The 21,957-nt window shown below is 37.0% G+C and overlaps 1 protein-coding gene across 4 annotated transcripts in view; it reads right to left on the bottom strand.

Moving 5' to 3' along the window:
* CTNND2 (catenin delta 2) overlaps window positions 1–21,957 on the bottom strand; it is a 641,466-nt gene that overhangs the window by 372,528 nt on the left and 246,981 nt on the right. For all 4 annotated transcript variants that reach the window (XM_064705500.1, XM_064705503.1, XM_064705501.1 and 1 more), the window contains one exon: window positions 15,041–15,153. In XM_064705500.1, the coding sequence (XP_064561570.1) occupies window positions 15,041–15,153 (113 nt within the window). The remainder of the gene's footprint in view (window positions 1–15,040; window positions 15,154–21,957) is intronic.

Here is a 21,957-nt window from a genome sequence, read left to right as displayed (position 1 = left end):
ACCCATGAAAGCATGACCATTTCTTCCAAACCACACTACCCTTGTCTTGTGTCCCCTGACTCTGACCCAGAAACCATTATTGAATTAGCAGAACATGGAGGGGCCCATCATCATCATCAAGTGATGGAAAAGCAATTCATTGTTCTTGCAGAAGCAAATAACAAGATACCTCCAAAGCCAAAAGAGAAAGTGGTATGGAGATTCTAAAGAAAGTATATTGGAAAATCCTGTATCTCCTCCTAGATGAGAACCAGTGATATCAACAGAGAAAAAAAATCTCTGTCCTTTTAGACACACCTTGTTAATCAGAGTAGGCTAATTGGTAAGGATTTGCAGTCATTAAGACTTCAGGGCCCTTGGGTCTTGAAACTCAGGAATATGACATCACTCCAGTAAAATAAATTATTTGCCTCATCAGACATTCCAGGGTGGCAAAGCTACTGAATCATACAGAACAGATCACTGCTCATCAAAAGGCCTACACATTTATAATATCAATAGAAGAGAAAAGGAAAGAGAAGAAACTGCTATAAATATGACAAAATCTAAAGCAGAACTGAAATGTTAAGAAAAATACAGAAGTGATTGAAAAAATGAGATTTCAAAAAGTACAAAAATGAGATTAAGAATATTCTTGTAGTTTCTTTCATGAGATCTGCTGTACCTCACAAGCTAATTCAAGCCACTTGAACTCTGAACAGCAATAGTAACATCAAAACAACTTACTCCTGTGTATAATTTGAAAAAAAAAAAAAGCAAAATAAACCTTTAAAATCCTATCTTTATAATTGGATTAGATTAGGAATATTTAGCATTATTACTGCTTAGAATCACTTAAAATACCTTTAAATCATAACAGGATAGAGTAAAAAAAAATTAAGATCCAAAAAATTGTACCCTAGGCTGGCTGCACTCTGAAATAATGATTTGCTAATATCAAAACATTCAATAAATGCAGTACTCTTTTTCACTAAAGTCAACATTAATGCACAAAGCTGTACATTAAACATAATATCTTTCTAAATGACTAGCCACAATTGTATCTCTTCACTATGTGTATCCTGCATTATTTTGAATAAAATAAAAGTAATTCATAACCAACATTTTCAGTAAATGCTTTAAATATTCAAAAATGCTTTAAATAATCAAAACCTGACAAGGGTTATATTATGCATGGTAACAGGGCCTTCTTTAAATTTTATTCATCAAGGGATAAAAATCATGCTTATTGAAATATCCTTGATGTTAGGTGGTTCCTGTCACAGATTATTTTAATAGCATGAAAAAGGGCATTTACTGTAATTATATAAATATCCCTTTTTTGTTGTTGGGTTTTTCTTCTAAGCTGAATATAAACTGTCATCAAAATGCACTGCAAAGGAGTAAAGCAACATAGTACCAGTGTCTCGCTGTAGAAACAGAGATTAACATTGAAACAGTTGTTTCTAAAGCCACTAAAATAAGTCCATTTTTAGGTTTTATTAGTAGAGTTGACTACAGAAAGATTTACATGGATTTAAAAAACAGTTCAAAATCAGAACAAAAGTGACTTGTAGTACAATTAGATTCTTATAGTGGTAAGGAGGGTAGTGCACAATGTCCTCTTCAGACTAGTTCCAAAAATAAAGACTCAAGGAAGGTGAAAATCTTAAAGTCTTTCTCTTCAAATATAAATGCAGTGCCTTCTTAATTATGGCACTAATTGCGAATACTATAAGGATTTAGGTCAGGAGGAAAGGAAAGGAGAAGAGGTGGATGAGAAAATACCCTATAATAAAAGTCCTAGTCTTCTGACATCTAAATGGAGGTATCTTTTACATCATAAACAAAAGCTGGGAAACATAAATGCTGCTACAGAAGCTGTTTCAGATTGACTTCTAGAATCTACTGCATAAAGTACATTGCACTTTTCAAGAGCAGATTTATAAACACATTAAGTATGGATAAACTACATCTCTGGCTCATTTCTTCAACACGATGAACATGGACTGGATGGACGAAATCAGAAAGCTTTTTGCAAAAGCCTTTCATAAATATACAGAGTTCCTTATGCCTTATGTTTACATATCCCTAGGAAGCAACATGTAATATATCATGATGCAATTTATTTAGCAGACTAAGAAAGAAAGTGGAGATTATGATTACTTCAAATTATTAATAGGGTCTTCTGTTCTCATCAGAAATTTGCAATGATTCCTCCTAACAGCTACATTTACCAATTTACATCCAATATATTTCATTGACAAATTATTTGGCCATGAGCTTCCAAAGATCTGCCAGAGCTTTCAGTGAATCAACAAGAAGGAGAAAATCAGATAGCTGAACTACAAAGCACTGATTATAACTGAATGGGTCCTATGAGTGTAATAAAGAAAATTCTTGTAATGCTCTCTACCTGCTAGTCTGGCGTTCTGACTAAAAGTGGCTCCATACAGACTAACACTGTCAGCTCAATGCTGCTGCTGAAATGCTGTTCCTGTGTTAGCCTGAAGTGCTTGAAATGGGCTTAGATTTAAATACTACTTACAACTGGTATTTAGAATAAACAAATTTATTCATGAGTGATCTAAAAGTGAAAAGAAATGGCGTAATAGTACCCCAACTGCACATGCCTCAGCTTAGAGAACAGAACTTAACCCAGTACAGGCAATACATGCCTTTAAGGACAAGATCCCTTAGGTACTGGGAACTACACCAAGTGTGGCATGAACCTACTGTAACGATAACTGTACATATTATTCAGTAAACCCATAACCTAGGCCAAAAATTAAAATATTAATGACATCTCTTTTTCACACTGTGAGAATGGGGGGGAAAGGCAGTGAAAGAAGGGGGAGAAGAAGAAAACTACAACTTTGATGCAGTTGTTGCTGCTGTTTCTGCATTCCCTACACAGTGCCTGATGCTGTCAAAGGAGGACTGCAGCTCTCAGATGGTTTAGGTGAGGGGGAAACTCCCATCTGCCCAAATACAGCTCCCTGGCTCATCTTGCCAACACTACTGTCTTGCACACCTTTCTTGCAGAGCCTGAGCTAAAGCAGGACTGCTTCTAAAAGGCTTCAATCAGACTCTTCAGCAGAAAAGTTATTACCACTGTGAGATTAGTCCTCCATCCCAGCACTCTCCAAAGTAGGATGCAGATACTCCAGGCATTCCACAACACAAGTTGCTGGAGTGCAGGAAAAAATTCTTTTTACACCATCACTACATAAAAGAAACTTTTATTTTTTTAATTGTGTTTACTTCATTTTTTATCCCATATTTTTTTTAATTTCTGGGGGTTCATAATGTTCATAATATATTAATACAATAGTACACAAATGTAATGGATAAATAAATAACCATATATTGTGGGTCCATGCTCAAAAATGTTTTACTGATAGGGGTTCAATAACAAATAGGTTTGGAGAGCAGTGCTCAAACCCAGAAGGGAGCCTGGAAGTACTGGCCAGAATCCATAGAACCTACTACCAAGTTAATCCTCTTGAAAGTGTGGATTCACTAGTGGAGGGAGGAATGCCATTGCTGTGAAGCTCATTGAAGTCCTCCTGAAACAAAAACTTTTCTACCAACAACTGGCGCCCTTTAATTTTTTTTAAAGCCATTTCTGATAAGCTTTGAAGAAAGCATTCTTACCCAAGCTAAAGACATTCTTTTCAGGTTAGCCACTGGTTCCTGCTAGCCATTCATGAATAAATCAATAAAGTCAGTAGCTGTATTGGGAACATTTAAGGCAACTTTCAAGGGATATTTGAAATTAGGCAAACTTCACACTGTATTCAGTTCAATATGAATTCTATTGCAGCTGCACTCACATCCAGCTTTGTGATAATATGCATGTTTAAGACTTTCAAGACAAAATTCAGAAAATAGATTTAAATGAAAATACAGATATATAATCTTGTTCTAGTTAAGATAATAGAACAAACATAAATGCAACATTTGTACTAAATTTTCCTTCTCTATAGCTGGGGAGTTGGGGTATATTGCTCTATAGAGAGTAAAGAAGCAGTGAGAGATGTGTGCAAAAGTTTTGGGTTTTTGCTTGGTTTTGGGTTCTTTTTTTGTTTGGTTGGTTTTGGTCTTTGGGTTTTTCCACTGCATGTTTGTACAAACAAGCAGGGTAGAGAACAAGGTAAAAATGGAAGGGGTAAAGGAAAGCCAGCAGGAGGCACAGTACTTAGTCACAATTAGCAATAGCTGAGAGTACATCTATGAGCTGAAAGCATGAGAGATTTAAAAGCTCCTCTAAGTTTAATGCAATAAAGTCTATAAAATATTCCTTAACTGCTGAAGTGGCAACATGCCTAGAAAGCATCTAAACTTAGCCATTCAAAGTACACTGCTTTCTAGTTCTGAGATGCCAGTGGAATAGAACTGTGTCCATTCATGCCTTTCCAATTAAATATACTAGTAATACTTCCTGAGCCCTTCTGGTAGTGGAAATACTTGAGTATCAAAGAATGCATAGCTCAGTTTCAACTACAGAACAATCACAGTTGTAGCAGCACCAGTAAGAAGTTCACATCAATCCAACAGAAAAGTATACAGACAACACAAAGGATAATCAGGAGCAATTATCACATATGAGCATGGAGAGAATACCTAATAATTAAGAGCATTAGAATAGTCAATTTCTAAAGTTAGGATAAAAGAACAGAAAAAAAAAAAACACCCCCAAATTGTTTTCTAAGTGAATTGGTAAATTTAAAATTTGCTGTATCAAATACTACAGCTAAATACAACAAAATTCATCTTTTTTTTTATCAAGATGAATCATGGCAAGATACAGGATCCACTTTTGCTCTGACTGCAGAAATTACTACTGCCAAGAGAAGTATATCTTTGAGAGCTGTGACTTCTAGGAAGTCTGTAACTTCCACCAATACATTTCTACTGAAAATCAGTTTCTTAAGATTGCATTGGAAAATAAGTATGCTTTTATTAAAATCAAGAACTCAAAAAATGCCACCTTAATAGAAAAATAACTTGCTAGGGACAGATAAAGTAGCCAGGAGGAGGGTTTGGATAGGACCTTTAGTAACTGTTCCCATATCTGCACTGAAAGGTGGGCAGGACTTGCCAAAGCAAGGAAGTACTGAGAGCATGAGGTAAGAGCTCTATTTTACAGCTCAAATTACAGTCTAGTGATTTAGGTGGAATGTAAATTTAGGCAGGGTTGAAGAAGAAAGATATCAGAAGAGTGGATGCTCAAGACATAATTCAAGGTTGTCTACACGAGATCAGATGGTGAGAACCAGAAGGCAGGGGTCGTAAAGGGAGAGAAATTACCATGCCTGACTGCAAAAGTTTTTTGAAATATTTCTTTGAAATTCAACATCAGACTTTTTTTTCCCCCCTCAAGAAATCAAAAAGCTTGGCTTTGTTTTTACTGGTGAAACACAGGAAGAAAAGGTATACCTGGAATTCTGGGACACCTTCAGCTGGTTGCATTTTGACTTAGTCCTTGTACAAATGCATTGTTACACAACTTCTGTTTCATGATCACTTCATTTCTAAACTGCTTGAGAGATAAATCATGCTTGTCTGGAGGGACATTGTTGTTTACAGGACCAATAGATTTCATAACTTGCAAAATGTACATTAGGAAAAGAACTATCTATCTCCTTGTAATAGCTGAAGGCAATCCAGTGGAATTGTACCTGTGGAATTGTTCTGCTGCCTAATGCTGCTAATGGAAAGATTCATTTGAAACCTTGTCAGGTATTCTTTGCTTCTTATTTCTCTGTACAGCTTTCCAGACATGCAGGGATCCTAATAACCAGATCAGGAACCCATGCACAGATGTGATGACTGCTTATAGCCACAAATGAAGCCAGTAAGATCTCTTCAGCAATTACTCTGAGATTTTTCAGACTGAGTAGCCAGGATAAAAGGATATTTTCAACTTTAGTCTTTTATCCTCCAGCTGTAAGGAAAGAACGTAGCTCCCTGACTCCTCTGCCTTAGCCACCTCTTCTGCTCTTCTCTGCTCCTGTTTTTTCCTCATCCTTCTTCAACCCACCCTTCACTTCTCAAGTCTACAATTTTGACCAATCTACACTTTATAGACTGAATCTGCATTCTACCAGATGCCTCATGCACATTTTGAACAAAGGTTCCTCCCCTCTAACCTTCCCCCATACATGCATTAACTGGGATGTTAAATGCAGCTGGAAATCTGCTTCTTAACCTCTTGCCACTGCACTCATAGGACACCTCCTTGCCCTGACAACATGGAAGGAAGGATGGAACAACACTGAAGAGACTTCCCTCCACGCTCCAGTATTCTGCCCCACCATACACCACATTAAGTAGAAGACAAAAAGCACTGTAGGAAAATAGGGAATTATCTCCATAACTCTGTGCAAAGCTATGTTTAATTCCTCTGACAACAGCAAGGTCTTTTAGTGCAAATTTATAAAACAGCAACAAAATTGCTTAGCTGAAATTCCCTTCAAAACCTCAGTATGTCCATTTTGGAAAGGAAATACTCAACCCGGAAGGTGCAGTTTATAAAAATAAGGAACAACTGAAATCCTGGTTCTATACAAAGCAGCAGGCAACTTGGATGACAAATAGCACTTTGGTCTCTGTCCACAGTTTTTCAGAACTGACCTCTTGAAGCACCTTGGATACCTTAATTCTGTTTCAATGTTTGACGTCGATTGCCCATGGCCATTTTTTACTGGCACCATGTTACAGAATTTGTTCTCAGCTGTATTCTACATTTAAGATATCACAAAATCACTATCTAGTACTTTTCACTCACAAGCAGTAAGCACTAAAAATGAGCATTCCTGGAGAAGTTTTATCAAACTTGCCTTCAAGCACTCTAAATTCAAGAACTCTTAATAATAAGGCACTTTCTCTCAGTATATTCTCAATTTTGTCTTCCTCCTAATCAATCCAAAAACATTTTGACATACAATAAGGAAGGATAGGAACAAAAAGAATGCTGTCCAATTATTAAAGCAGTACCCAGCAAGGAGAGCTAGAAGGGCTGCAGAGAAATAGACCTGTCACTCGTGTCCCATTCTTGATAGATATTCTACATATCCTTAAGTTTCAAATTGTAGTTTTTATTATTGTGTCCTTGGGCAAACTGCTACAGTTTGCTTATCAACCCTTTATGATAAACTGAAGTGTCCTGATATTTCAACAAACAGCTTGTGAACAGCAGGCTGAACACAGAACCTCACTTGGTAAGACATAACCACGTTTTACATTACCAATATATTTCCTAAGATCAGCAATTCCATGTATATTTCATATTAGCCATACTCAAGTGTCAGGTTTTCAAAAACACATTGAAATTGTGAATGCAAAATTTGGAAACAGTTTTCAAATAACTTACTACCATGCCAAAAATGCACTAAGGTAGAGAATTTACTATTAAGTGCAGTCTTCATTGGCCCACGTATCAGTAAAAGTTGGTATGTATTTTTCTGTTGTCATTCTGTTTTTTTGAGGTTTTGATTATGTTCTTTTTCCTGTATTATTCCTGTATGTTCTGTACTAATAAAACAGAAGACATAATGAAAAGCTTGAGAGGGAATATAAGTGACAATTGGCATATAAGGCTTTCAGACTTTAAGACCCTTTCTTAGGGCAGAAAAATGTCCAGATCCTTACTGACATATCTTATCTTTATGAAATTATATGAAAATGTGGTACTTGATTTCATTAACATGCCAATGTAATGTGTTTGTCAACGCTGAATATTACTGAAATATTTACTTCTCTCATGGGGATGGCATCCCTGGAAGGTATTCAGCAAGCAGAAAAAGAGGAAGAGTATCTGTAGAAAGGGTGTTTTAAAAGTCCTCTTGGAGCTTGTGCCTTCGGAAGTATATCTATCTGGGAATAATATGATCCATATTACTGCTGTAAAAGATATGGATGTACTGAAAAAAACAAAATTACACCAAACCTGATTGTTTGAACATATGCAGGAAACTTCCCTTTCAGCAACAAAGTTTGTCTGCTCCAAACCTATGAAACCAGTTAGTTTTTGGCAGAGGCTAACTGGACTAGTCGAATAAATTTTTTCTTCATATATCTCATCGTGGAGAACCAGCACAAAGAAGCTACAAATTTTCTAGTAATTGAAATACAAAAAAAAAAAAATAAATTGGACAACCTTTGACTTCATGTCATTTTTTTGCTCCTGTACCAATTCCTTATCTCAGTATTTTTAAACCATTTCCTTCAACACTGGACATACTGTAAACTGAGTACAAACAAGCTCAAACTTAATCTAAAATTGAATTGTTTAGAATGATCAGATCACAAATCTGATACTTTAATCCAGTGAAATGTCATTCTTCAGAATATAATTAAGTAGGCACATTACCAGTATTAATTGTGCCAACTGTTCCAGCCATACTTTATTTCCTAGAGTGACATTTTCTTCAAATCTTCTTCTCTTGGTGGATTCAAACTAATTTATTTAACAAGCCTCATAGCATACAGAGTTCATCACATTTTAGGTCTCTGGGTCTCACAATCAAAAGATCAAGAGGTACCAAGTACAAGGTGATACTGAAGCATTGAAAATATTATCCTCAGTATTTCCCTGACCTTTTCTCTGACTCAAACACTCTTTGCCACTGTGGTGGCAAAAACAACACCAGGAGCATCAATTTGATGTCAAACGGTGTAGGAAATTAGGCCTGGAAATTAGGTACACATTTACTACAACAAGCAGAATCTGCCCACTCTACTTCTGGACAACTTACTGTATTCCACAAAATTCTGATTTCCAAGATTTTACAATCAGAGAAACATAGCATATGCTGAGTTGGAAGCAACCCACAAGGATCATCGAGTCTCCCGATTCCTGGCCCAGAGCAGGACACCCCAAGAGTCACATCCTGTGCCTGAGAGCATTGTCCAAACACTGCCTGAACTCTCAGGCTGGTGCTGTGACCGCTTCCCTGGGGAGCCTGTTCCAGTGCCCAACCACACTCCAGGTGAAAAACCTTTTCCTGATGTCCTGCTTTAACCTCCCCTGGCTCAGGGCTTCATGTTGTTTCGAGCCCTACCACTGCTCACAAGGGTGAAGAGATCAGCACCCACCCCTCCACCTTCCCATCATGAGTAGTGCCTAAATGCTGGGATTTGGCATGGAAATCAGTAGCCCAATTTTCAGAAGTGCTTCCAGCTATTTTCAGAAGGATTCCAGCTATTACCTACCTGAGCACACACATTAGCACAGTGACTATCAACCATCAGCTAGCAATCCTAGCAACCCAACAAAGTCACAAACATTTTTTGTGGTAGCTCAGTCGATTATTGGAAAAGATGAATGGTGTGGGGAAGAATCCCTCAATGACTTAGTCAAGCTCTAGGCTGAAAACTGACATCTGAAAAAACCAAACAAACATCAAAACAACAAAACAAATCGAATCAACCTTTTAAAAAGTGGCAAGCATTAAACCCACATTTTTCATTCTAAATTATGGTCTGACAAAGGCTGCTTCAGTTTCTTTGTTTCTGAGATAATAGAAATGAACTCCTTAAGGATTCTGAATGTAAGAAACATACCAGCTTTTCAAATTTTTTTAAGAAAATCTCTGTGTTTCACTGTTTTGTTTTGGGGTTTTTTTGGCAGTAGTGATGTTTTTTAAAGGTATTTTTTTGGATTCATGCCTTCCAGAGATAGCAAAGGACTAACTCAAATAATGCAAACACTTCAATGAAAACCTTCTGGCACAACAAACTCATGCACGTTTTCCCATTGTTTTGTTCTAATTGAATGCTTCCTTCCAGCTAACTTCATTTTCATTCTGGCTTAACAGCATTATAACCAAAACTAGGTTTCCTAGCAAAGAATGGTAGGATGTTTTCAATCTCTTCTACCTTGAAACCCACAACATATTTTTACTAGAATGTTCGAGGAGGTGGAGATACAACAAATAAAAACCTTACAAAATATTCTCTTATCACAGCTAATTAATTCTCACTTGCAGAATTTGTGATTAATATTTTCACAATCTTACATTTTCAAAAACCCGCATGCTTTTATTGCCATTTTTAATTTTATTTCAGATAAACTTTTTTATTAATTCAGTTGACAAAAGTTCATCCAAGTATGAATTGTTAAGCTTTACACAATCCACAATGATGAACAACAATGTGTGAAAAAACTTAAAGCTTATTCAGCTTTTGAACTACTAAGCAAACACACATTACAGAATGAGATTAATTTTAAGCTACAGCACTTGCTGACAAAAGTTTAGTAAAATTTTCTCTTCCCACTGGTGAAATGTCCATCTCTTTAAAGAACATCACTTTTTAAAATCCTGGTAAAAATAGCCATGCTATTGTTTGTTTTTAAAAATTAAGTACAGGCTTGTTTTTAAAAATTAAGTACAAACATTATAACTGGCATTTCCATAGCTAATGATAAAATACTGATCCTTTTTAATTCTGCTCTGCAATAATCGTTGACTTTTCTTTTCAAAAGTTAGCTTTCTAATTTAATTTAATGGACTTTTTAGTTTTTGTTTTCAAGTTAGAAGTTTTCCAGTGGCATTTGAAGATATTACTGTAAGTAAATCAATGTGAAACAATTTAACACATTTAACTGATAAATCTTGAGTTGACAAAGAACCACAATGCAGGGTAAACTATTTTGTATGAAATGTATGTTCAATATGTATGATGGTGTATAAATTTTACTCGAAAGCTGCAGTGATTTTTCCACGGGACTGTTGATCAAACTCTTTGCGTTAAAAAACCCTGTTCTGTCCTCATAATATGACAAACACATCTTTGTCTTTTGGCTCATGTTTTACTCCAGAATCCCTACTAACCATATATTTTTCAACTTTATTTTAATGCCTATATTCTTATCTAAACACCCACATTCAGAGGCAAATGCAAAAACATTCACCAGTTCAGGTAAGAGAGGGATTTTTTCTGAAATACTTGAATAGAATCATAGAATATCCTGAGTCAAAAGGGACCCACAAAGATCATCCTGGCACTGCACGGGACAGCCCCAAGAATCTGACCATGTGCCTGACTTATCTAAATGCTTCTTGCATTCTGGCAGCCTCGATGCTATGACCACTTCCCTGAGGATCCTGTAATTTTATGGGGAAAAAAAGAATACTAGAATACTAATACAATTCTATTCCCAGGATTTATGAAGAAATAGTAATAAAAAACACAGGAAAATTTAGGTGGGAACAGAAAGTCCTTATTATTTCTACAGATGGAAACTCTAGAATCTATCAGCGCAACCTGTGACAATGTTTAACCAAATTCAGTTTGAAAAACAGCTTACACCTAACTAGAATGTTCTGTGTTCCACCTTCCATCTGTCACCTATCATTCTACCCAATGCACCTCTGAGAACACTCTTGCCCTGTCTTCTGTACGTCCTTCCTTTACCTGGTTGCAATCAGAAGCTGCCCCCTCCTGACCCTTCTCTTGTAGTTAAAACCCCTTCTTTCCTCAGCCTCTTTTCACACCCCGGGTGCTCCCCGGCCACCTGCCTTCCAGGCAGCCCTGCACAGAACCTGCTCCAGCATGCTGATGTCTTTCCTCTAGTGGGATACCCAAAACTGGATAGGGCACTTAAGATGTATCCCTTCAAACAGACGGGATGAATCACTTGTCCTGATCTCTTGGCTACACTTTTGCTGCTGCAGCCCAAGGTGCAGCCGGCCTTTGCTGCAAGGACACACTGCTGACTCAGAGAACCATTAACTATCACAGTAATTCAGACAATCACTTAGGTTGGAAAAGACCTCCAAGGTCCTGAAGGTCTTTTCCTGCAAGGCTGTTTTGTATCCCTGGCTGTGCTGTAACAAGGGGATACTCCATCCCAGATGCATTTGCAAACCATTTATGAATTTCAACTTGATAAGGTTCCATTCAGCCCATTTCTCCAGTCTGTGCAGGTCTAGGTTCCAGCAGCCTCGCCTCTTATGAGGCTACTGGATTTGACAATCCTTAAAATTAAATATCTAAAAAGACTACCATATACCCCTTCACAGTAAGTAGCCTAAATTAGATCCTACACTGACAGCTGTACAGGAAAACTCTAATTGCAATTTTACTTACTTGACCAACACAGCAGCAGCTGTCTGCTCATGTCACAATGCATCCCAGCTATTTCTTCAAAGTTCTTGAAATGAAAGATCTTATATGTTTATCAATTAGACTTGCTGTACTTTTATTTTCAGTGAATTTGAAAAAATTGTATCTAACTAAGGAAAATATAATTTTCCTGGTAATAAAGTGTGAATAACATAGGCATTTCTAAGGGAGAGAACTTTACTGAAAAAAAGCATTTATAAAGCAGGTATGTTTTCCACGCTATTCAATTTATTAGACTGTATTTTTGCTACTTGTAAGATACAGAAACTTCAGCATATTGCTTCAGGCACTCAGGCACAAATGCCAGTCTATTCAAGAGACTTTCAATAACAAATAGCACATCACTTCTACCAATTTCAGTAGTAAGTAGAAATTCAGTTGAGAAAAAGTTTCTTGCCTGACCAATTTGCAAAAGCTGTGTTCAAAGAAGAAAAGTCGGCTAGGCTTGAGCTATGCTCCTTAGTTCGAACACTAAGGCTTTATCAAAAAAACCCCAAAACAACAAAAACCCAAATAAACTGCTCAAAACAGTGATAAACAGTGATAAAGACTATGAAATAGTAACTTAAAGTTTTAAGGATTTGCTAACAGTACATTTCTTTAATATGTGCTTAAAATTATCAGAGACTGAAGAACTCCAAAGATATGCAATTCCCCCCCCAATACCAAAAGGAGTGACAGACTGACAGGTCTGGCCCAGAAGGAATAAGCTCTTCAGCCAGAGGAATGGAGCTGCACAGAACATCACTTGTCTCCTTATGGAATGTATAATGAAATTTTGATACTCAGCAGGCTGAGTAATGAACTGTTCAGTATCTGCCAACAGGGAAACTGGGGAAGGGAAGAGTTCACAAGTTTTGTCCTAACCCATGGTCTAAGCATTTGATTCAGTTTTATCAGGAGCGACTGATTCTGCCTTTGGTTCACAGCCAAGTACCTGTTCCTGAAAAAAATGCACTCAAGTCCTTTTTTAGCAAAATTCCTATTGAACACAGTCCCCAACTCACTAAAAAAATTACTACAGATCAAGTATATGTCAAAGAATACAATGCTAAAGAAACTTTCTCAAATCTGGATGACCACTGGAAAGTCAGCACAGCAGGCAGAAAGATACCTGACTGCATTTTGTATTTGTGTTAGTTCTAAGCCCCTCTAATGAGGATTTAGAATTTTTTGGACAGAAGATTACTCATTTAAAACATATGGGATAAACAACAACCCAACAAAAACAATATTAGATTATTATTTATTTCCTCTTTACATCACTTGCCAAGTCAAAGGATAGCTATCTAACTGTAAGCTTTCAATGTTATTTTCTACAAAACACTATTTTGGGTATTTCTTAATATGAATTTACTTTAAATGCTATAAACTGCACATGTAAAACATCTCAAGACCGATTACAGATATCAAGAATTTGCTTAAAATCTCTTCTGTTATACTATTCTGTTATTCTTCTGTTATTCACAGATTAGCAGTCCAATTATTAAACTTCTGGAATAAATGGAGTCTCAGAACTCATTCCAAGTCATCTGACCATGACACCACTGATAACTCTAAAGTATAAATTTATCAATAGGAAAAAGGTTCACCAAGGAAACATCTCCTGCACAGCAAGAAACTTCCTAACCTTCATACCACTGACTGGAATAATCCTAAAATAACAGCATTATTTAAACATACCTCAGTATTACTCAAACATATTTCAGATAACTTCCTTGAAATGCAGTCAAACCATTTTTAAATTAAAATTTAAAGTGTTAGAGAAGCAAACTTGACATGCCAATATAGGCCATGCTTAAATAATTTTAAGTAACTTTCTCTAATGTTAACAAATCTAGATGGTGACATTATATAAAATAAGAGTTTATCTTAAGGAGTTAATTCTCACCTGATTTATTAAGAATGATACATTTAAGTCAACTTCACGTACAGCTTCTGCTGAATTAGTGAAAGATTCTTCTGACTTCTGCCATTTTTAAGTAAACTTGCATTCCATATTTTTGTTACATCTCTGGCATTCTACTGAATAGTTATTTCTAATGGAAAAATCACTCATTTCACTTGATTGAAGGGTAGTTTGAATTGCTTAAATGGAGGAAGTGATCAATGTTTTTTGTAAATTTTTGCTACTATGATCACATAAAATTTCGCATTGAGCTTGCCATGTTATACTTAATATTATCTATTCATATTTCCACTGATAAAAAAAAAGAACACATGCCTATACAACTTATTTTTTCCTCAATTCTTGAAACTCAAGTACCATCATCTTCCATTTATAAGGTTCACTGAGAAAACAAAGAAGCTAAAAAATGAAAAGTCTTCACTTCCATGAAATTCACCAAGAGACTAGTTTCCTTTTGTTACAATTTCTTAAATAAACTTGTCATCCTCCAAACAATCTACCAGAAGAATTTCTTCAAGTAAACCAATGTTTAAACAAAGAGAGGGACTTATATCTCCTCATGAAGATACAAGATAGACCTGACATTTTGACGACAGGTCAGCAGCTTTACATAATTAATTCCAAATCTTTTAATACCTTGAATAATAAAATTGTGGTTAAGCAGGTTCACAAAACTTATCAGTCTCTGCAAGCAGGAAGCTAAAAGTCTTCAGCTGAAAATTATAGCAGTATTGGCGGTGGAAATAAGTTGCTGATAATCCATTCAAGCTCCAGAAAATCAATGAATTCCAAATAAGACTACTATTTTATTACTGAACAGAGAAGATACAAAATTGCAATAAATTTTCTTTTTAAAAAGCAGGTCATAATGCAAATTTTCAAACTCCACTAAAACCACACGGTCCCTAGTGTATATGATTTTTATTTAAAAAAAAAAAATCAAACTTGGTCTTGGTGATAATTCATAACAGCCAAAAAGTTTACCAATTATAAAGATATCAACAGTTTGTACGTTACCTAATGCTGCTCATGCTTCCAGTTTCTGATCCAAGCTTACATCTCTCCAGCTGGCTTGCCACAATCTGACGTTCAGCCTCAAGTTCTCGAGTCAGTCTCTCAAACTGCAGTTCCTGAAAAAAATAATTTAAACAATTTGCTTTGACTTCTCTTGAGATTAGGAAGTAATTTCAGCACATAAAAATGAAATTTTTGCAAGAATTAATTGCTTAATATCTTATAACAAAGTTTTCTTTTTTCTTTTTTTAACACATTCAAAGTTCACATTTTTGTGGTGACATCTACTTGTTCATTTATTCTAACAATCTATGTCACAGAATAAGACTGTTTCTCAGGAAAGGTAATTCTAAATATATTAAATAATTTCACTTACAGATTCATGCAGATCTCTCCGTAACACAGATCTTAGCAAACTGATCTAAATGTGATCACAATTAAGTACAATTTGTGTTACTGATAAAAAAAGAAGCTAAGTTCTGTGGATAATCAAATTTAAGTTTTTTGCGCTTACACTTAAAAAGACAACCATCACAGTATACACCAGTGAAATAAACTAAATGGAAGGTGTGTTGATATGGTTTAAGCACAGCTTAATTTCTGCAGTTAATGATGTGTAGAAGGGAAGCTCAAGTAGTTTAGGGCAAAAGTTGTGCTTAAATTCCCACCACTAATTGTATTTATTTTCTTTTATTCTATCAAGGAAACCAAACCAGTCCTACCAGATCAGATTTATCCATGGAGTTTATAAAGGTACTTATAAAGTGGCTTTTTTTTATACACAAAAGATTCCTTTTTATTGGAAAAAAAAAAGGAAGACCAATATAATTAAAATCTCCACCATTTCTCAAATGGCTACATTCCTCACATACTGTAGCACTACTTTTTTCAAATAAAAAATTAAATACCTTTAGGGAGTCATGGTTATTGTAAATTTGTCAAGTGTTGCTGCCCTTTCATTTTGAACATTGCATCATCTTCACAGGTAAACAAAAACATCTCTCCTGCCCCTTTTATTTAGGTATGTTGAAGGCTCAAGGAGAAATATCTTGAGAATGCATTTCTTAAATAATTCCCTTATCCACACAAATGAACCCATTATCTCTTTCTCCCTCTATTTTCTTCCAAAATGACCCCCATGTAATGCAGAGGTGTGGGAAGGAGTCCCTTGAATAATTCCCCAGCAAAGTTCTACTGGGCAGAACAGCACTGGAAATTACTGGAGTCATGATTTATGCCCACCAAGGGACATTGAAGGACTTTAATATGAGAGAAAGGAAGAAATGACAGAAATAGAGTAGGATTTTTAAGTGCTCATTCTAAGTCCTACCTAAAACCTCTCACCAAGTAATCAAGGGAAAACAAAGGCCTTAAATTTTTCAAATCTCTGAAATGAGGCAAATGATAACTGAAATGTAAGAAGGAACTGGCTGATCATCATTCTGCTTAATCCAGCTGGATCACTCCCCTTTGTTTCTCTTGCTATTGTCATGGAATAATTTTTACCCTGCACTATGAGTAAAGGGGGGCATCTACATAGGTTATATTCAGCATGAAATAGCCAGTGAATACTTAAATGGCCACTCACTATGTGACAAAGCCTGCTTAAGTGTGAATTTATTACTCCAAACAAATCCATACAGAGTACAAGAATACCACTGAAAGTCAGATTGGTGTAAAGACCAAAACATCACTGTTCATTAAATGTCAACACTGCTGTAGTAATCAATAGTTAATAATATTCTCTGCACATTTTTGTAGTGTACAGCAACACCTTTTTCACTGTTGTCTGAAGACACGATTAACAAAAATCACTTGACAATAATCAACTATTTCATATATGCCTCCTTCACAGAGAGTATTCCTCTCACCTAGAAGAATCAATTGCCTGAAAAGCTGAAGAGACAGTTTATCGGCTTTCCAAGAGTTATTATTCAAATCCAGATCTTGTTTGCATAAAATAAAACCCTTAATGCAGAAAGGATTGTATTAGAAATATTACTAAATTGTTGAAGAATGAAAAATCAAGGTGGTACAGCATTTGCCATGCCAGCATGCTTAAATCAAAGTGTGTAAGCCTGGAGAAATTATGATAGTATAAAATACCCAAGAAAATCTAACTGAGCATTATGTTTACTTTCAAAATACAAGCAGAACTTTAACAGCTATTCTGTGCCACTGCATTCTTTAAGCCACTTGAGTCTGTCTCAACAATGCAAATTGAGGTGTGTAGCATAGATTTTCAGCCAGTCACTCCAGCTCTCACCATCCCAGGTGAGGCAGGCCAGGAGTGCTCTTTGCCATGGCTCAGCACGGGCACTTGCCTTACCTGCCCAGTGAGGGGGTGCAGCTGTCCCCTCAATGCTGCTGAGAGAAAGTTACGCACCAAGAACTCAGGAACAAATGCTCCTCACTCTCCATGTTGATCACTTGCCTTTGCCTAGACAAAAAAGTTCAGCTCCTTGTGCTCTTTAAGTCTAGTAGGGGTGCAAACAATGGTTCTCTAGTTCTTCCCTTCTGTCCATGCTATCCCAAGCCAACTAAATACAGAAGTGCCTCAATCCTATTTTACAGAAATACTTCAAAAGTAAGTATTATTCTGCCTTTTTTTTCCTTTCTTAAGCTCTCTGGATTGTATGTCTTCTTATACTTTTCTATGTTTTCTATTCCTTCAGTTAATTACTCTGACAACATTTCCAGAAACTTCTGCATTTCCTCAACAAATACCCTTTAGCTATGATTACTCTGCTCCCAGAAGATTTTTTTTCTCATTAGTCTAGTCTCTAAAATATACTTTTCTACTCTTCACTCTGTCTTTTTTTTCCTACTTACAGCTTTCTGTTCTCTTCTGCCTTCCATCTTTCTTTCATTTCCTAGTGTATTTCATGACTCATCCTCCACTAAATCTCTTTCAGTCCTATTACACAAAGTGCTACTCCAGCAAATGCCCTAAATTGATTGGTTTAAGGAGTTTCTCTCATTCTCTCTCTCCCTGGTTCCCTATTGAGGAAACTCTTCTTTTCTTAAGATGTACAAATTGATGTTTTCTGGTTTCACTGCCCACATAATTTAAGTCCTGCCCTGCAGAGATGATTAGAAAACGGCAGTTGCATCTACATCACTCCTCAAACAGGAAGCAAAGAAATAAATAACTTAAGAAAGAAATAACCTCGGGTTTCTAACACATGAAAATGGCTAGACAACATGAACAGGAACTTCACTACTAGCTCTTTAATTGCTACTATTTCTTACTTAATTATCTTCTGTCAGGTGCCACCAGAAGTTAGAAATGAAAGTAAGGAAACAAAAGGTGGGGAGGTGGGATATGTGCAGAGCCAAACAATTATAACTTCAAGAATTGTCCCCTAAATTGAATTTAATAAGCAGTTTTCTTTGGTATTCCCTCATGCCCATGAAAAATGTGCAGGTCCACAGGGTTGCCTTTGGACTGAAAAAAGGAAAGAAGAATTCAAGTATGATTTGCAAATCTGTTTTCCCTCCATATCAAGAAATCCTGGCAGAAAACAAATTAATAAGCTTCCTTGTCTTTGCTTGGGAAGCAGTGAGAGTGACTAATATTTGAATAAATCCATATGTTTAGATTTCAAGCAGCTGTCATGGTGCAAGTAGACAGAAACCAGAAATAGCATTTGCTTACATTTTATAAAAATAATCACTGAACCTGACTCCATCATTTGTATTATTTGTTGTGTTTACAATCACTCTCACCAGTTCATGCCACGTTGTGTTATCTTCACTTTCTATTATTTCTCCGAATCAAGCTAATCAGAACATCAAAATTAAAAACCAATTCCTACTCACTGATTATGCAAATCTGTTGTCAAGACAATTGCAGAATGAAGAACAGCAGAAACTACAATGCAACATCAAAATCAATTTACATAATACCATGTCAAGAGCAGCCTCAAGGACTGTGCTGCAAAGGGCAATAATGCCAAAGCAAGTGCCCACAAAAGGCACTACAAAGCGCAGTGCCCAGCATGGCAGTCCTGGCACTTGGCACCAGGAGGGGCTGTGGGAGCGGGAAGCCACCAGAGATCAGAGATAACAATGAGAGTAATCCAGAGAAATCACTCAAGAGAGCAACTTGGAAAGGGAGGAACTTCATGATAACCTTATCAAATTGTTTTGAAGTGATACAAAGTATTTATTCAGGCTAGGGCCTGAAGCAATTTATGTTTTAAAAATGGTATTTGTCCACAAACATGGTGGGGTTTATTTTGTAAAAATAATTCATTATTCCATAGATGGCAATTCGATGTACTTTCATTGTCAACATGAGTTTTGTATTTCATCTATCCTCTGCAGCCACCAAAGCTTCAAGCACAATATAAGGCTTGAGTCAGGTCATAACATTTCACAGTGGTTCAAACAATGAACAAGCAAGAAGGAAATCTTCACAGCCTCTGGAAAAGCTAGGAACTCCTGAGCTCAGGGCACACCAAACCAGAGGGTATTTTGTTATGTTTTATGCTTTACATCTGAATGGCCATCTACTCTGTAGACCCATTTGAATGTTGGGAAGGGCAAAAGAAATTTAGCTGGTATGTGGAGTTGATCTCATTTTACTTTGTCCTTTACAATCTTAAAGTAATCCTTCAATCCTTCCACAAAGGGATGTGTACCATTGCTAAGCAAAAGACACAGCAAAATCAGTACTGACAGTAAAAAGCAGCTAAAAAAAACAACAAAAAAAACCTAAAAAAATCTAAATTTAGGCACAAGAGGCTTGCAAAATTCTTGAGTTCCTAAGATACTTTAGGTCATGACATTAAAAAAGGAGAAGTGTCTAGCTTTTGATTGCAAATATGCTATACAAAACCTAATTGGGGCACTGGTGATCATTTAAATCTTGAAATACAGACAAATAACAGCACTGATAATCCAGGGTGGGAATCCCTGGTGAGATGAATACAGGAAACCTGATTACAGCTACACAAACAAATAAATTGTCTCTGGGATTGAAGTCTATCAGAGGAATATATTAGAAACCACAGAAATTCAAAAAGTATACGGGCTGTAAAAGCGTACAGCATTGGCTCTACCCTTTTGTAACCTGTCAAACAAGAAAAAACGTACCTCAACATCACAAATACGTGAATATTCCTAATCACATCCTATAGCATCATGCACAATTCCACATACTTCACATCCGTACATTCCACTGAATGCCACTACTCAGAGCCATGTTGGCAACAAACTCAAACTATTTTTAACCTACAGTACCAACCGCACATGAGCAGCAAAAACTGGATCATGTACTTCCTAAGGAAAAGAGCAAAATCCAGGAAAGTTTAACTTGGCAGAAATATAGGGACAGATATCATCAGACATAAACCAGACCTGACAACCCATCCTGTAAATAGAAGGAAAACAGAGTGTCTTCATGCTTTCAAAACAGGAAAAAAAACACCACTAGCAATGCCCCTAAACATCTGACACCAAATGTTGTTCAAAAGCTTCAAAACTGGGCTTTAGAATGTACCAATCAATACCTTTCACATTTTCTACACTCTCCATTGCTGGACTGCATTTTCATTTGTTCTGCTCTTACCCTTTTTCACTGGATTGTTTCATGCTTCCATTATACTGAATAACATGAGGGTGAGGGAAAAAGCTCACAGAAAGGTAATTATGTAAGCAGAGAGGCAGCAGATTCCGACACTCAGAGGTGGGTATGTATGTTCTTGCAGAATCTTAGTGGAGAGATGACTGCACCTATAAGCAAGGCCAAGTTTCCAGGTAACCAACCTGAAGGAAGCAACTCTTACACTGGAGGGCAGGACTACAATTCAGAGGAACTCTGACAAGCTGGAAGAATAGGCCAACAAGAGTGCATGAAGCCGAGAAAAGAAAAACAAACAGTCCTGCAGAGAGGATGGAATGCCATGTAACAGTACAGCATCTCCCCAGGAAGGACCTTGGGGTGTGGCAGACACAAAGTTATGACTTAGCCGTGCATTCCTGTGGTGACAATGGCCAACCACTCATTGCACTGCACTAACAAGAGAGCCCCTAGCAGAACAAGGAAACAATTGAACTAATTATTCCCTTTTATTTGCTACTCCTTAAGCTGCATCTTGAGTACAAGTGGTTGGCTTTGGGCCACCAGGACAAGACATGACGAGATTTTGAAGCAAGATCACCAGAGGGCCACAAAAATGATCAGAAGATTAAAGCACACATTGTACAAGCAGAAAGTGGAGGAATTTGGTTTGTTTAGCATGGAGAAGAGACCATCTAGGGAGGATGTATTTTATAGAATCTCCAAGGCTGGAAAAGACCTCCAAGATCAAAAGTCCAAGCTTTGACCAAATACTGCCCTGTCAACTAAACCACAGAACTAAGCAACACATCCAGTCATTTCTTGAACACTTCCAGGGATGACTCTGTTCCAATGCTTAACAACCCTGTCAGAGAAAAAATAATTCTGATGCCCAACCTAAACCTGCCCTGGCACAGTTTGAGACTGTTGTGCCCTCGTCCTCTCAGTGGCTGCCTGGAAGAAGAGACTGATGACTTCTGATACCAGAAGAGACTGGTGAGGTGACTCCTTCCTGTCAGGCACTTGTAGAGAGCAACAAGGTCACCCCTGAGTATCCTTTTCTCCAGGCTAAACAACCCCAGCTCCCTCAGCCACTCCTCATACAACTGACCCTCCAGACCCCTGACCAGTTCTGCTGCCCTCCTCTGGACACACTACAGCCCCTCAAAGTCACTCTTGCAGGGAGTGGCCCAGAACTGAACACAAGACTTGAGGTGTGCCCTCACCAGGGCTGAGTACACGAGGACAATCACTGCTAGTAATAATCACAATATTGCTAGCACATTTGACTTCTTGGCCACCTGGGCACAAGCTGGCTCATGTTCAATACCCCCAGGTCCTTCTCTGCTGGGCA

This window comes from Zonotrichia leucophrys, chromosome 2 (assembly GCF_028769735.1).
Source record: "Zonotrichia leucophrys gambelii isolate GWCS_2022_RI chromosome 2, RI_Zleu_2.0, whole genome shotgun sequence".
Taxonomy (NCBI): Eukaryota; Metazoa; Chordata; class Aves; order Passeriformes; family Passerellidae; genus Zonotrichia; species Zonotrichia leucophrys.
The sequence above is the reverse complement of the archived record's forward strand: the minus strand, read 5'-3'. Positions and strand labels throughout refer to the sequence as shown.